The following is a 13,470-nucleotide window of genomic DNA, read 5'->3' as shown; positions in this document are numbered from 1 at the left end:
AAGTTTATTACCTTTGGAGTGGGAATGGGAGAGGGCAGCATTAATATAATAGAAATGGCATGTATTAAGCCTCTAAAAATCTTGATATAAAAAATTCTAATTTTGAGAGGACCTTCAAGATGGCAGAGGAGTAAGACGTGGAGATCACCTTCCTCCCCACAAATACATCAAAAATACATCTACACGTGGAACAACTCCTACAGAACACCTACTGAACGCTGGCAGAAGACCTCAGACTTCCCAAAAGGCAAGAAACTCCCCACGTACCTGGGGTAGGGCAAAAGAAAAAAGCAAAAACAGAGAAAAAAGAATAGGGATGGGACCTGCCCCTCTGGGAGGGAGCTGTGAAGGAGGAAAGGTTTCCACGCACTAGGAAGCCCCTTCACTGGTGGAGACGGGGGTGAGCAGGGGGGAAGCTTCAGAGCCATGCAGGAGAGTGCAGCCACAGGGGTGCAGAGGGCAAAGCAGAGAGATTCCTGCACAGAGGATCAGTGCCGACCGGCACTCACCAGCCAGAGAGGCTTGTCTGCTCACACTCCAGGGCAGGCGGGGGCTGGGAGCTGAGGCTCGGGCTTCGGAGGTCGGATCCCAGGAAGAGGACTGGGGTTGGCTGCGTTAACACAGCCTGAACAGGCTAGTGCACCACAGCTAGCCAAGAGGGAGTCCGGGAAAAACTCTGGACCTGCCTAAGAGGCAAGACACCATTGTTTCTTGGTGTGCGAGGAGAGGGGATTCAGAGCACGGCCTAAACGAGCTCCAGAGATGGGTGTGAGCTGCAGCTATCAGCACAGACACCAGAGACAGGCATGAGACGCTAAGGCTGCTGCTGCAGCCACCAAGAAGCCTGTGTGTGAGAGCAGGTCACTCTCCACACCTCCCCTCCCAGGAGCCTGTGCAGCCCACCACTGCCAGGGTCCCATGACTCAGGGACAACTTCCCCAGGAGAATGCACGGCGCAACTCAGGCTGCTGCAATGTCACGCTGGCCTCTGCCGCCGCAGGCTCGCCCCGCACTCCGTGCCCCTCCCTCCTCCCGGCCTGAGTGAGCCAGAGACCCCGAATCAGCGGCTCCTTTAACCCCGTCCTGTCTGAGCGAAGAACAGATGCCCTCCAGCGACCTACATGCAGAGGCGGGGACAAATCCAAAGCTGAGCCCCTGGGAGTTGTGCTAACAAAGAAGAGAAAGGGAAATCTCTCCCAGCAGCCTCAGAAGCAGCAGATTAAATCTCAACAGTCAACTCCATGTACCCTGCATCTGTGGAATACCTGAATAGACAACGAATCAGCCCAAAATTGAGGCGGTGGACTTTGAGAACAACTGTAGACTTGGGGTTTGCTGTATGCAACTGATTAGTTTCTGATTTTTATGTTTATCTCAGTATAGTTCTTAGTGCTTGTTATCATTGTGGATTTGTTTCTTGGTTTCCTTGCTCTCTTTTTTTATTACTTTTTAAATTTTTTATTATATATATATATTTTTTTATTTCAATAACTTTATTTTATTTTATTTTTCTGTCTTTTTTTCTCCCTTTTTTTCTGAGCCGTGTGGCTGACAGGGTCTTGGTGTTCCGGCTGGGTGTCAGTCCTGAGCCTCTGAGGTGGGAGAGCCAAGTTCAGGACATTGCTCCACCAGAAACCTCCTGGCCCCACGTAATATCAGTCAGCGAGAGCTCTCCCAGAGATCTCCATCTCAAAGCTAAGACCCAGCTCCACTCAACGACCAGCAAGCTCCACTGCTGGACATCCCATGCCAAACAGCTAGCAATATAGGAACACAACCCCACCCATTAGCAGAGAGGTTGCCTAAAATCATAATAAGTTCAAAGACACCCCAAAACACACCACCGGGGGCAGTCCTGTCCACCAGAAAGACAAGATCCAGCCTCATCCACCAGAACACAGGCACCAGTCCCCTCCACCAGGAAGCCTACACAACCCACTGAACCAACCTCACCCACTGGGGGACAGACACCAAAAACAACAGGAACTATGAACCTGCAGGCTGCGAAAAGAAGACCCCAAACACAGTAAGTTTAGCAAAATGAGAAGACAGAGAAATACACAGCAGATGAGGGAGCAAGGTAAAAACCTACCAGACCAAACAAATGAAGAGGAAATAGGCAGTCTACCTGAAAAACAATTCAGAGTAATGATAGTAAACATGATGCAAAATCTTGGAAATAGAATGGAGAAAATACAAGAAATGTTTAACAAGGACCTAGAACTATAGAGCAAACAATGATGAAAAAAACAATAAATGAAATTGAAAATTCTCTAGAAGGAATCAATGGCAGGATAACTGAGGCAGAAGAACGGATAAGTGACCTGGAAGATAAAATGGTGGAAATAACTACTGCAGAGCAGAATAAAGAAAAAAGAATGAAAAGAATTGAGGACAGCCTCAGAGACCCCTGGGACAACATTAAACACACAAACATTCAAATTATAGGGGTCCCAGAAGAAGAAGAGAAAAAGAAAGGGACTGAGAAATATTTGAAGAGATTATAGTTGAAAACTTCCTTAATATGGGAAAGGAAATAGTCAATCAAGTTGAGGAAGCACACAAAGTCCCATACAGGATAAATCCAAGGAGAAACATGCCAAGACACATATTAATCAACCTATCAAAAAATAAATACAAAGAAAAAATATTAAAAGCAGCAAGGGAAAAACAACAAATAACATACAAGGGAATCCCCATAAGGTTAACAGCTGATCTTTCAGCAGAAACTCTGCAAGTCAGAAGGGAGTGGCAGGACATATTTAAACTGATGAAAGGGAAAAACGTACCACCAAGATTACTCTACCCAGTAAGGATCTCATTCAGATTCGATAGACAAATTAAAACATTTACAGACAAGCAAAAGCTAAGAAAAGTCAGCACCACCATGCCAGCTTTACAACAAATGCGAAAGGAACTTCTCTAGGCAGGAAACACAAGAGAAGGAAAAGATGTACAAAAACAAACCCAAAACAATTAAGAAAATGGTAATAGGAATATACATATCGATAATTACCTTATATGTAAATGGATAAAATGCTCCAACCAAAAGTCATAGACTGTCTGAATGAATACAAAAACAAGACCCATATATATGCTGTCTACAAGAGACCCACTTCAGACCTAGGGACGCATATGGACTAAAAGTGAGGGGATGGAAAAAGATATTCCATGGAAACGGAAATCAAAAGAAAGCTGGAGTAGCAATACTCATATCAGATAAAATAGACTTTAAAATAAAGACTGTTACAAGAGACAAAGAAGGACACTACATAATGATCAAGGGATCAATCCAAGAAGAAGATATAACAATTGTAAATATTTATGCACCCAACATAGGAGCACCTCAATACATAAGGCAAATGCTAACAGCCATAAAGGGGGAAATCGACAGTAACAGAATAATAGTAAAGGACTTTAACACCCCACTTTCACCCATGGACAGATCATCCAAAATGAAAATAAATAAGGAAACACAAGCTTTAAATGACACATTAAATAAGATGGACGTAACGGATATTTATAGGACATTCCATCCAAAAACAACAGAATACACTTTCTTCTCAAGTGCTCAGGGAACATTCACCAGGATAGATCATATCTTGGGTCACAAATCAAGCCTTGGTAAATTTAAGAAAATTGAAATCATATCAAGTATCTTTTCCAACCACAACTCTATGAGACTAGACATCAATTACAGGAAGAAAACTGTGAAAAATACAAACACATGGAGGCTAAACAACACACTACTAAATAACCAAGAGATCACTAAAGAAATCAAAGAGGATTTCAAAAAATACCTAGAAACAAATGACAATGAAAACACAACAACCCAAAACCTATGGGATGCAGCAAAAGTAGTTCTAAGAGGGAAGTTTACAGCAATACAATCCTACCTCAAGAAACAAGAAAAATCTCAAACAACCTAACTTTAAACCTAAAGCAATTACAGAAAGAAGAACAAAAAAAAACCCCAAGTTAGCAGAAGGAAAGAAATCATAAAGATGAGATCAGAAATAAATGAAAAAGAAATGAAGGAAACGATTGTAAAGATCAATAAAACTAAAAGCTGGTTCTTTGAGAAGATAAACAAAATTGATAAACCATTAGCCAGACTCATGAAGAAAAAAAGAGACAAGAACTCAAATCAACAGAATTAGAAATGAAAAAAGAGAAGTAACAACTGACACTGCAGAAATACAAAGAATCATGAGAGATTACTACAAGCAACTATATGCCAATAAAATGGACAAATTATTATAAAAGCACAACCTTCCAAGACTGAACCAGGAAGAAATAGAAAATATGAACCAACCAATCACAAGCACTTAAAATGAAACTGTGATTAAAAATGTTCCAACAAACAAAAGCCCAGGACCAGATGGCTACACAGGCGAATCCATCAAACATTTAGAGAAGAGCTAACACCTATCCTTCTCAAACTCTTCCAAAATATAGCAGAGGGAAGAACACTCCCAAACTCATTCTATGAGGCCACCATCACCCTGATACCAAAACCAGAGAAAGATGTCACAAAAAAAGAAAACTACAGGCCAATATCACTGATGAACATAGATGCAAAAATCCTCAAGAAGATACTAGCAAACAGAATCCAACAGCACATTAAAAGGATCATACACCATGATCAAGTGGGGTTTATCCCAGGAATGCAAGGATTCTTCAATATATGCAAATCAATCAATGTGATAAACCATATTAACAAATTGAAGGAGAAAAACCATATGATCATCTCAATCGATGCAGAGAAAGCTTTTGATAAAATTCAACACCCATTTATGATAAAACCCATCCAGAAAGTAGGCATAGAGGGAGCTTACCTCAACATAATAAAGGCCATATATGGCAAATCCACAGCCAACATCATTCTCAATGGTGAAAAACTGAAACCATTTCCACAAAGATCAGGAATAAGACAAGGTTGCCCACTCTCACTGTTATTATTCAACATAGTTTTGGAAGTTTTAGCCACAGCAATCAGAGAAGAAAAAGAAATAAAAGGAATACAAATCAGAAAAGAAGAAGTAAAACTGTCACTGTTTGCAGATGACATGATACTATACATAGAGAACCCTAAAGATGCTACCAGAAAACTACTAGAGCTAATCAATGAATTTAGTAAAGTAGCAAGATACAAAATTAATGCACAGAAATCTCTGGCATTCCTATATACTAATGATGAAAACTCTGAAATTGAAATCAAGAAAAGACTCCCATTTACCATTACAACAAAAGGAATAAAATACCTAAGAATAAACCTACCTAAGGAGACAAAAGACCTGTTTGTAGAAAACTATAAGACACTGATGAAAGAAATTAAAGATGATAGAAACAGATGGAGATATATACCATGTTCTTGGATTGGAAGAATCAACATTGTGAAAATGACTATACTACCCAAAGCAATCTACAGATTCAATGCAATCCCTATCAAACTACCAATAGCATTTTTCACAGAACTAGAAAAAAATATTTCACAATTTGTATGGAAACACAAAAGACCCCAAACAGCCAAATCAATCTTGAGAAAGAAAAATGGAGCGGGAGGAATCAGGCTCCCTGATGTCAGACTATACTACAAAGCTACAGTAATCAAGACAGTAATGGTACTGGCACAAAAACAGAAATATAGATCAATGGAACAGGATAGAAAGCCCAGAGATAAACCCACGCACATATGGTCACCTTATCTTTGATAAAGGAGGTAAGGATATACAGTGGAGAAAAGACAGCCTCTTCCATAAGTGGTGCTGGAAAACTGGACAGCTACATGTAAAAGAATGAAATTAGAACAGTCCCTAACCCCATACACAAAAATAAACTCAAAATGGATCAAAGACCTAAATGTAAGGCCAGACACAATAAAACTCTTAGAGGAAAACATAGGCAGAACACTCTATGACATAAATCACAGCAAGATCCTTTTTGGCCCACCTCCTACAGAAATGGAAATAAAAACAAAAATAAACAAATGGGACCTAATGAAATGTAAAACCTTTTGCACAGCAAAAGAAACCATAAACAAGATGAAAAGACAGTACTCAGAATGGGAGAAAATGTTTGCAAACAAAGCAACTGACAAAGGATTCATCTCCAAAATATACAAGCAGCTCATGCAGCTCAATATCAAAAAAACAAACAACCCAATCCAAAAATGGGCAGAAGGCCTAAATAGACGTTTCTCCAAAGAAGATATACAGATTGCCAACAAATACATGAAAGGATGCTCAACATCACTAATCGTTAGAGAAATGCAAGTCAAAACTACAGTGAGGTATCACCTTACACCAGTCAGAATGGCCATCATCAAAAATTCTATAAACAATAAATGCTGGAGAGGGTGTGGAGAAAAGGAACCCTCTTGCACTGTTGGTGGGAATGTAAATTGGTACAGCCAGTATGGAGAACAGTATGGAGGTTCCTTAAAAAACTAAAAACAGAATTACCATATGACCCAGAAATCCCAGTACTGGGCATATACCCTGAGAAAACCATAAATCAAAAAGAGTCATGTAACACAATGTTCATTGCAGCACTATTTACAATAGCCAGGACGTGGAAGCAACCTAAGTGTCCATTGACAGATGAATGGATAAAGAAGATGTGGCACATATATACAATGGAATATTACTCAGCCATAAAAAGAAACGAAATTGAGTAATTTGTAGTGAGGTGGATGGACCTAGAGTCTGTCATACAGAGTGAAGTAAGTCAGAAATAGAAAAACAAATACCATATGCTAACACATATATATGGAGTCTAAAAAAAAAAAAAAAGGAAAGGTGCTGGAGAACTTAGGGGAAGGACAGGAATAAAGACGCAGACATAGAGAATGGACTTGAGGACATGAGGAAGGGGGAAGGGTAAGCTGGCACGTAGTGAGAGAGTGGCATAGACATATACACTACCAAATGTAAAATAGATAGCTAGTGGGAAGCAGCCGCATAGCACAGGGAGATCAGCTCAGTGCTTTGTGACCATCTAGAGGGGTGGGATAGGGAGGGTGGGAGGGAGACACAAAAGGGAGGGGCTATGGGGATATATGTATACGTATAACTGATTCACTTTGTGATACAGCAGAAACTAACACAACATTGTAAAGCAATTATACTCCAATAAAGATGCTAAAAAACAAATTCTAAAATACAAATTCTAATTTTACAAAGTGGTCCTTCATTGATCATTGAAGTTGCCAAGTTCATGTGCTCAGCCCATACTCAGTCCCTCCGCTCTCATCTCCTCCTCTCTTTTTTATTTTTTATACTCCTTGTTATCCTATGTATGGGGACCAGAAGCTGCAGTCCAGCAAACACCACGTTATAGGCAGCCAGTGTCCCTGAGGCTTGGTTGCTATGGACCAGCAGCTTACAGCATTCTAGGAGACTAAATAAAATTTGAAACATTTTTCAGTTTCCAATTAAAATCTTCTCAGGAGCCATAAATGGTGTAAGTTTAGCACTTCAGTTAGAGAATCTGCTGGTTTTCACACAAGGGACACCTTGGTGATGGAGGTCCTGACATTTCAGAGTTCTGTGAAGAAGCTCATTGACAAACAGAACAGAAACAATTTATGAACTGAGCTACCAATGATTCCGTGGAATATTGAGTTAGTGTGCAGATTTATACATTCTGTTGGTGTAATCTGCCACATGCCTTACAGATAGTTACGAATTTACATACATAACAGATATTTACAAATGTTTGGGGGAAAGTATAAAGGGTCAGCATCTGGGAACATCGCTCTATTTGATCATGATTCCGCACAGTGTACTGTGGCTATTTATGTGCCTGTCTCTTTCCAAGACAAGGATAATGTTCTGATGATATGTGAACACCCGCCAGCTAGGATAGTGACAGATATATACTAGTTTCCTACTTATTGGATGGATGGATGACTGCCAAAATCATTACACCACCAGGAAACCAGGGCAGAACATTATGAAGACGGTGTAATTCCAATGGTAGGCATATTCCTCTGTTTGAGCACTTGACATGGAATATGAAGTCTTTGGTGTGGACCAACAAAGGGCAGAACTAGAAAACTGGATCTAGAGTTAAAGGGAAGATGAGCTTGAAATATTTCCACTGGCCAAGGTCTAAACAAAGGGTTTACCACAGGCAATGTCAGAAAGATCAAGGGGGCCACGCTGAAGGTGCAGCAGAGAGAGATAAGGTGTGGAGGCGGCTGGCAATGGGGAAGGGGCACTAGCTCTGGAGTCAGCCAGTCCTGATGCCACCGCCCTCACCAGTTCTGTGTCCCGGGCATGTCTCAGCCTCTGAGAGTCTCAGCTGCCTGGTGTGAGGAATAAACAGAGCAGCACGGAGTACCCGGTACCAACTCAGGAAATGCTGGGTCCCTCTGCCCCCTACAGGGACACCCCGCCTCGGTGTCAGGGCTTGTCAGACTGGCTGCAGGAATTCAGGTGGTGGGAGAATCCCTTTCCCTGATGACCTTTAGGAAATAGTTCCAAAGAAGCCCAGATAATTAGAGCCATTCATTCATTGTGTGGACAAGACAAGCGCCAGCTACTCTCGAATAGAACAAAAAGAAAGATACAGGTCTAGCCGCAAAGGAACATGTCGTCTAATGAGGCTAGAGTCCAGAGAGGGCCCTGAGGCGGTGCAATTCTACTGTATCCTGTATAATTGCTTTACAATGGTGTGTTAGTTTCTGCTTTATAACAAAGTGAATCAGTTATACACATACATATGTTCCCATATCTCTTCCCTCTTGCGTCTCCCTCCCTCCCACCCTTCCTATCCCACCCCTCTAGGTGGTCACAAAGCACCTAGAGGTGATCTCCCTGTGCTATGCGGCTGCTTCCCACTAGCTATCTACCTTACGTTTGGTAGTGTATATATGTCCATGCCTCTCTCTCGCTTTGTCACAGCTCACCCTTCCCCCTCCCATATCCTCAAGTCCATTCTCTAGTAGGTCTGTGTCTTTATTCCTGTCTTACCCCTAGGTTCTTCATGTCATTTTTTTTCTTAAATTCCATATATATGTGTTAGCATACGGTATTTGTCTTTCTCTTTCTGACTTACTTCACTCTGTATGACAGACTCTAGGTCCATCCACCTCATTACAAATAGCTCAATTTTGTTTCTTTTTATGGCTGAGTAATATTGCATTGTATATTTGTGCTACATCTTCTTTATCCATTCATCTGATGATGGACACTTAGGTTGTTTCCATCTCCGGGCTATTGTAAATAGAGCTGCAATGAACATTTTGGTACATGACTCTTTTTGAATTATGGTTCACTGAAGAGTTTTAAGGGGAATTGTATAAGTAGAATCGCCTCTTAACTGCTCTGAAGCACCGTGGGCAAGTCATTGGATGGAGGCAAGGCTGGAGCAGAGAGATGAATCAGGAGGCTACAGCAGTGATCCACGTGTCTGAGGATCCAGGTCGGACAGAGGGAGGTGGTGTAGGGATGTGGAAGGGGCACCGTCCTTGCCGGTGGATACCTTTTCGGGGAATTACACAGCTGACCTCTACGCGCTTTGCCTTTTCTAGGGGACAAAAACCTCAATAATGAGACTTCAATCCCATGCCCAAAGAGAAAGATCTCAAAGTCAAGTTGAAAGGATTCTGAGACAGCATGCTGCCATCCCAGTGGGGGCCCAGCTTCTTAACATGGAAATCCTCCTGCATATCCAGAAAGGGAAATCTAAGCTCCAAGCTTTGCATAAGAAGCCAAGATGCTGAGGACGAACCTGGAGGCTATTCATAAACCTGTACTTCAGGGAGGCGTCATCAAATTGGCAAAGCTGAGCTGCTCCTCATAAACATTTCTGGTGCCACTGATTAAACTGGCCTGTCTGCTCCAGATGAACACAGGGCAGAACAAGCCAGGAAATGCTTCACAAAGTGCGCATTACAATCCGCACAGCCAAGCCAGCGGTACGGATGCAAAGAGGGCCAGAGTTAAGATGCAAGCACCCAGAATGGCCAGTAATCACCGTGGTCCTTGGGCAAGTTGCTTTCCCTCTGAGGACGTCTTCTCCCTCATTTGTAAAGGATAACAAAGATCTGCCTAACTGATCTCTTAAAGCACTTCCAGCTCTAACTCCCCAATTGCTATTTCTGCCCAAGAGGAGGGATACTGACAAATAATAATAAAGATTTTCACTGGATTTGCAATTTATCCATGGACAGACACACACACACACAGACACACACAGACACACACACACACACACACAGACACACACACACACACACACACACCCTTGGCATTCATTAACACTTCGCTAAGGCATTAACAATCCCATTTTACAGATGGGGAAACTGTTGAATATAAGTGACTTGCCCAGCACTGCACGACCAGTAAAGGGCACAACTGGGATTAAATTAGTTCTGGTCCCACTCCCATGCACCTAGGATTATAGGACTCCTGTCAGTTCTTTCGCACCCATTATCTCATTGAAGAGCTGGGCTCAATGTTTGGCATCTTCATAGGATAATATTGACCCTCACAGTGTCTCAGGAGGCAAGCAGGAGGCTTCTGGGGTGATGAGCATCAGAGAAGTTGAGCGATTTGCTCTGGGTAACCCAGCAAGTAACATGGAAGAAGGACTGGCACTCGGGTCTTCCCCCAACATCCCACTGAGGGAGAAATGCTGACCAGCTTTTTGGAGGCAAGCTGCCCACAAGAAAGGAAACCTCAGCAGACGAATGATTTTTGAATTCATTTCTCATGATGCTGAAGTATTTAGGGGTGAGGTTTCATGATGTCTGAAATATACTTTCCAATGATTAAAAGAGAGAGAGAAAGAGCAAAACAATAACAATTTTTGGATCTGGGTGACGAGTATTTGTTCTTCCTACTATTCTTTCAACTCCTACATAGGTTAAAAGTTTTTGAAATGAAAGGTTGGGGACAACTGCATCTCACATGTCTCTCCCCTTCTAGAAAGCCCTTGGGATTACAGGCCCTGTCCCCAGGAGTGGCTGACTTAACAGCCTGCACGTACTCAGACACTGGGCGTCCATCAGCAGGGCCTCCGTCTCTGACCACGGCAGCCTCTGCCCCTCGCTGTCCACGCAGAAGGCCTTCCCGCTGGCCCCATCCCTCTGGCTGGCTCGGTACTGGCCGTCCTGGTCACACTGCAGGCCTGCCTCATTCTTCTGACAGCCAGTGACACCTGGAACCAAAGATGGATACAGCTCTCAGTGCCGTGCCTCTGGGGTCCCCTCCCTGCCGGACCCCAGGCTCTCAGTCCTTGATCAGACATCCAAGTCACACGTTGGAGCCAGACACCCCCCAGCTTAAAACTTGTCAGTGTCGCCACCCCGACCAAAAGACAAAGTCTGGGCTCGCCTTTGGGCCACTAAGGCCGCTGTGACCTGGCCCCGCCCATCTGACCCTGCATGTGCCCCTGTGTGTCCACAGTCGGCCTGGAACGCACCGCCTGCTCTGATACCATTTGCTGGGACTCAGGTTCTGCCCCCCGGTTCTTCTCCTGGTGCATCCTTCTCCCCAGTCTGCAAGGAGTTAACTCTTCACCGGCCAGTCCTCATTTCCTCAGGGAAGCCCCCAGACCCCTTGACGCCCGAGTGTTACACACTCTCCTCTTGACCCCTACCTCTGCTCAGAGCCGGCACAGTTATCATTTCCATCGGTCTGCGGGAAGGAACGTTTTGCAGCTGTCTGACTCCCTCCCAGGCAGGCAGGGACCTCATCTGGCTTTGCTCCCTACTTTATTCCAGTACCTTGCTCAGTGTCTGACATATAATACAAGCCTCCTACACGTCCCAGGCTTTGACACTGTGATTTATAATAAGAAATATGTGCTTGGTCTTTATCCCCATTTCTGGAAGTTGACATTCAGAGAAGGAAGGTGACTTGGCCGAGGTCACAGTGCCAGTAGGAGGGAGCGTGGGGATGGAAATGGGGTTGGGGGGTGGTGAGCCTCCGCCTCCCCCTCTGCTCCCTGCCATGTAGGCAGCACCTGCTCCACAAAGATCAGCGCTCTGCAGGGACCTCCTTTCAAGAAAGGATTCCTCGGGGCCGTGTGACAACACTTCATGTCATCCCAAACCACAGTGTCTGGAGCCAACGTGTGCAAACTGAGCGGGATGCCCGAGTGTCAAGGACACTCTGAGTTCCTGGGAAAGAGTTTCTCCTCCAGAAGGAATGTCAGACATCTGGCCTAGGAAATTCCTCTATTTACTTTCTTGGAAATACCGCCCTATTTCCACTGCTCTCCTGACCAAGGAAACTGCCTCTGTCACAGAAGGTGACTTGACCTCTTTTGATTATTTTACAATTCTAAACACTACTCTGATTTTAAGCAATGCCTCATGTTGACACCATTTCAGACTAACATGAAAAGATTTGCGACAAGGCAAGTTATGGGCCCCTGCTAGAGAAAACCCAACACTCTCCAGTTGACTGTTAAGTAAATAGGCCAAGTGAAATCACATGACATACAGGAAGGCCACTGGTACACACAGTCCTGACAGATTCATGGGGCCAGAAAGGGAATATGAGCTACACAGTGGTAATGATCGTAGGTGGAAAACATCTTCCACTTCTTAATCTGATAACATTGACTTACAAAAATCAGAAGTTTCAGAATCAGACAATGCCAAGATCAAAGGCCAGCTATGTCACTTTCTAGCTGAGCAACTTTAGCTAAATTTCTTCCGTGAGCCTTAGCCGTTTTATACGTAAAAGTTGGGCTCATAATGTTTACCTAGAAGGGGAGTTGGGAGGATTGAATGAAGCAACACGGGCAAAAGGTCTGGCCTAGCTCTTGACAGAGCACAGGCATTCAAAGGTGGTGCCCTTTGGATTACGATCTGTATCCAATGGTTCTCAAGGGTGGACAATTTTGCACCCATCTAGGAGACATTTGGCATTGTCTGGAGACAGTTTGGTTGTCACAACTTGGTGTGCGTGGGTGGTACTACTGGCACCTAATAGGTAAGGAGCAGTGGTGCTGCTAAATAAACATCCTATCATGCAAGGGACAGTGCTCCAAAACGAAGAATTATCTGTCTCAAAATTTCAGTAGTAACAAGGTTGAGATGTCCTGCAGGGTCCCCATGACATTGTAGGGTTTCTCTTTCGAAGTGGGACCCTTTAGAACTTACAGTGAGTCTGGCTGAAAGCTCCAACGGAAATGGTCGTTCTGCCCACAGGACAAGGGACGCAGGCCAGGCTACCTGCCTGTTCTTGGTAGAATCCAGCAGGACAGGGAATACACTGCTCATCCTGAAAATAGCTTCCTTCAGGACACTTAACTAGAAAAGATAAACAGAGCAATGAGGTTAAAGAACAAGACACTAGCTTTATAGTTACAACCTCAGAACACACAGGGTCTCTGAAACTCCAAAATCAGACAAGAGCTCATTCATTTAACAAATTGCCCACTGAGAATCTGCTGTGCGTCAGCCTCTAAGAGTAGGGGATAAGCCGTGAAGAGGGTCGACAAAGTTCC

General features: G+C 43.6%; 1 protein-coding gene across 5 annotated transcripts in view; it reads right to left on the bottom strand.

Moving 5' to 3' along the window:
- Positions 1-13,470, bottom strand: part of TG (thyroglobulin) — a 249,366-nt gene that overhangs the window by 180,572 nt on the left and 55,324 nt on the right. For all 5 annotated transcript variants that reach the window (XR_007472514.1, XM_049700310.1, XM_049700307.1 and 2 more), the window contains 2 exons: positions 13,124-13,273; positions 10,999-11,169 (listed from right to left, as the gene is read on the bottom strand). Coding sequence is in view for 4 of the 5 variants with exons in the window: in XM_049700310.1 (XP_049556267.1) it covers positions 10,999-11,169; positions 13,124-13,273 (321 nt within the window). In the remaining variant the exon portion in view is untranslated. The remainder of the gene's footprint in view (positions 1-10,998; positions 11,170-13,123; positions 13,274-13,470) is intronic.

This window comes from Orcinus orca, chromosome 17 (assembly GCF_937001465.1).
Source record: "Orcinus orca chromosome 17, mOrcOrc1.1, whole genome shotgun sequence".
Taxonomy (NCBI): Eukaryota; Metazoa; Chordata; class Mammalia; order Artiodactyla; family Delphinidae; genus Orcinus; species Orcinus orca.
This window is presented reverse-complemented; position numbering and strand designations above follow the sequence as displayed.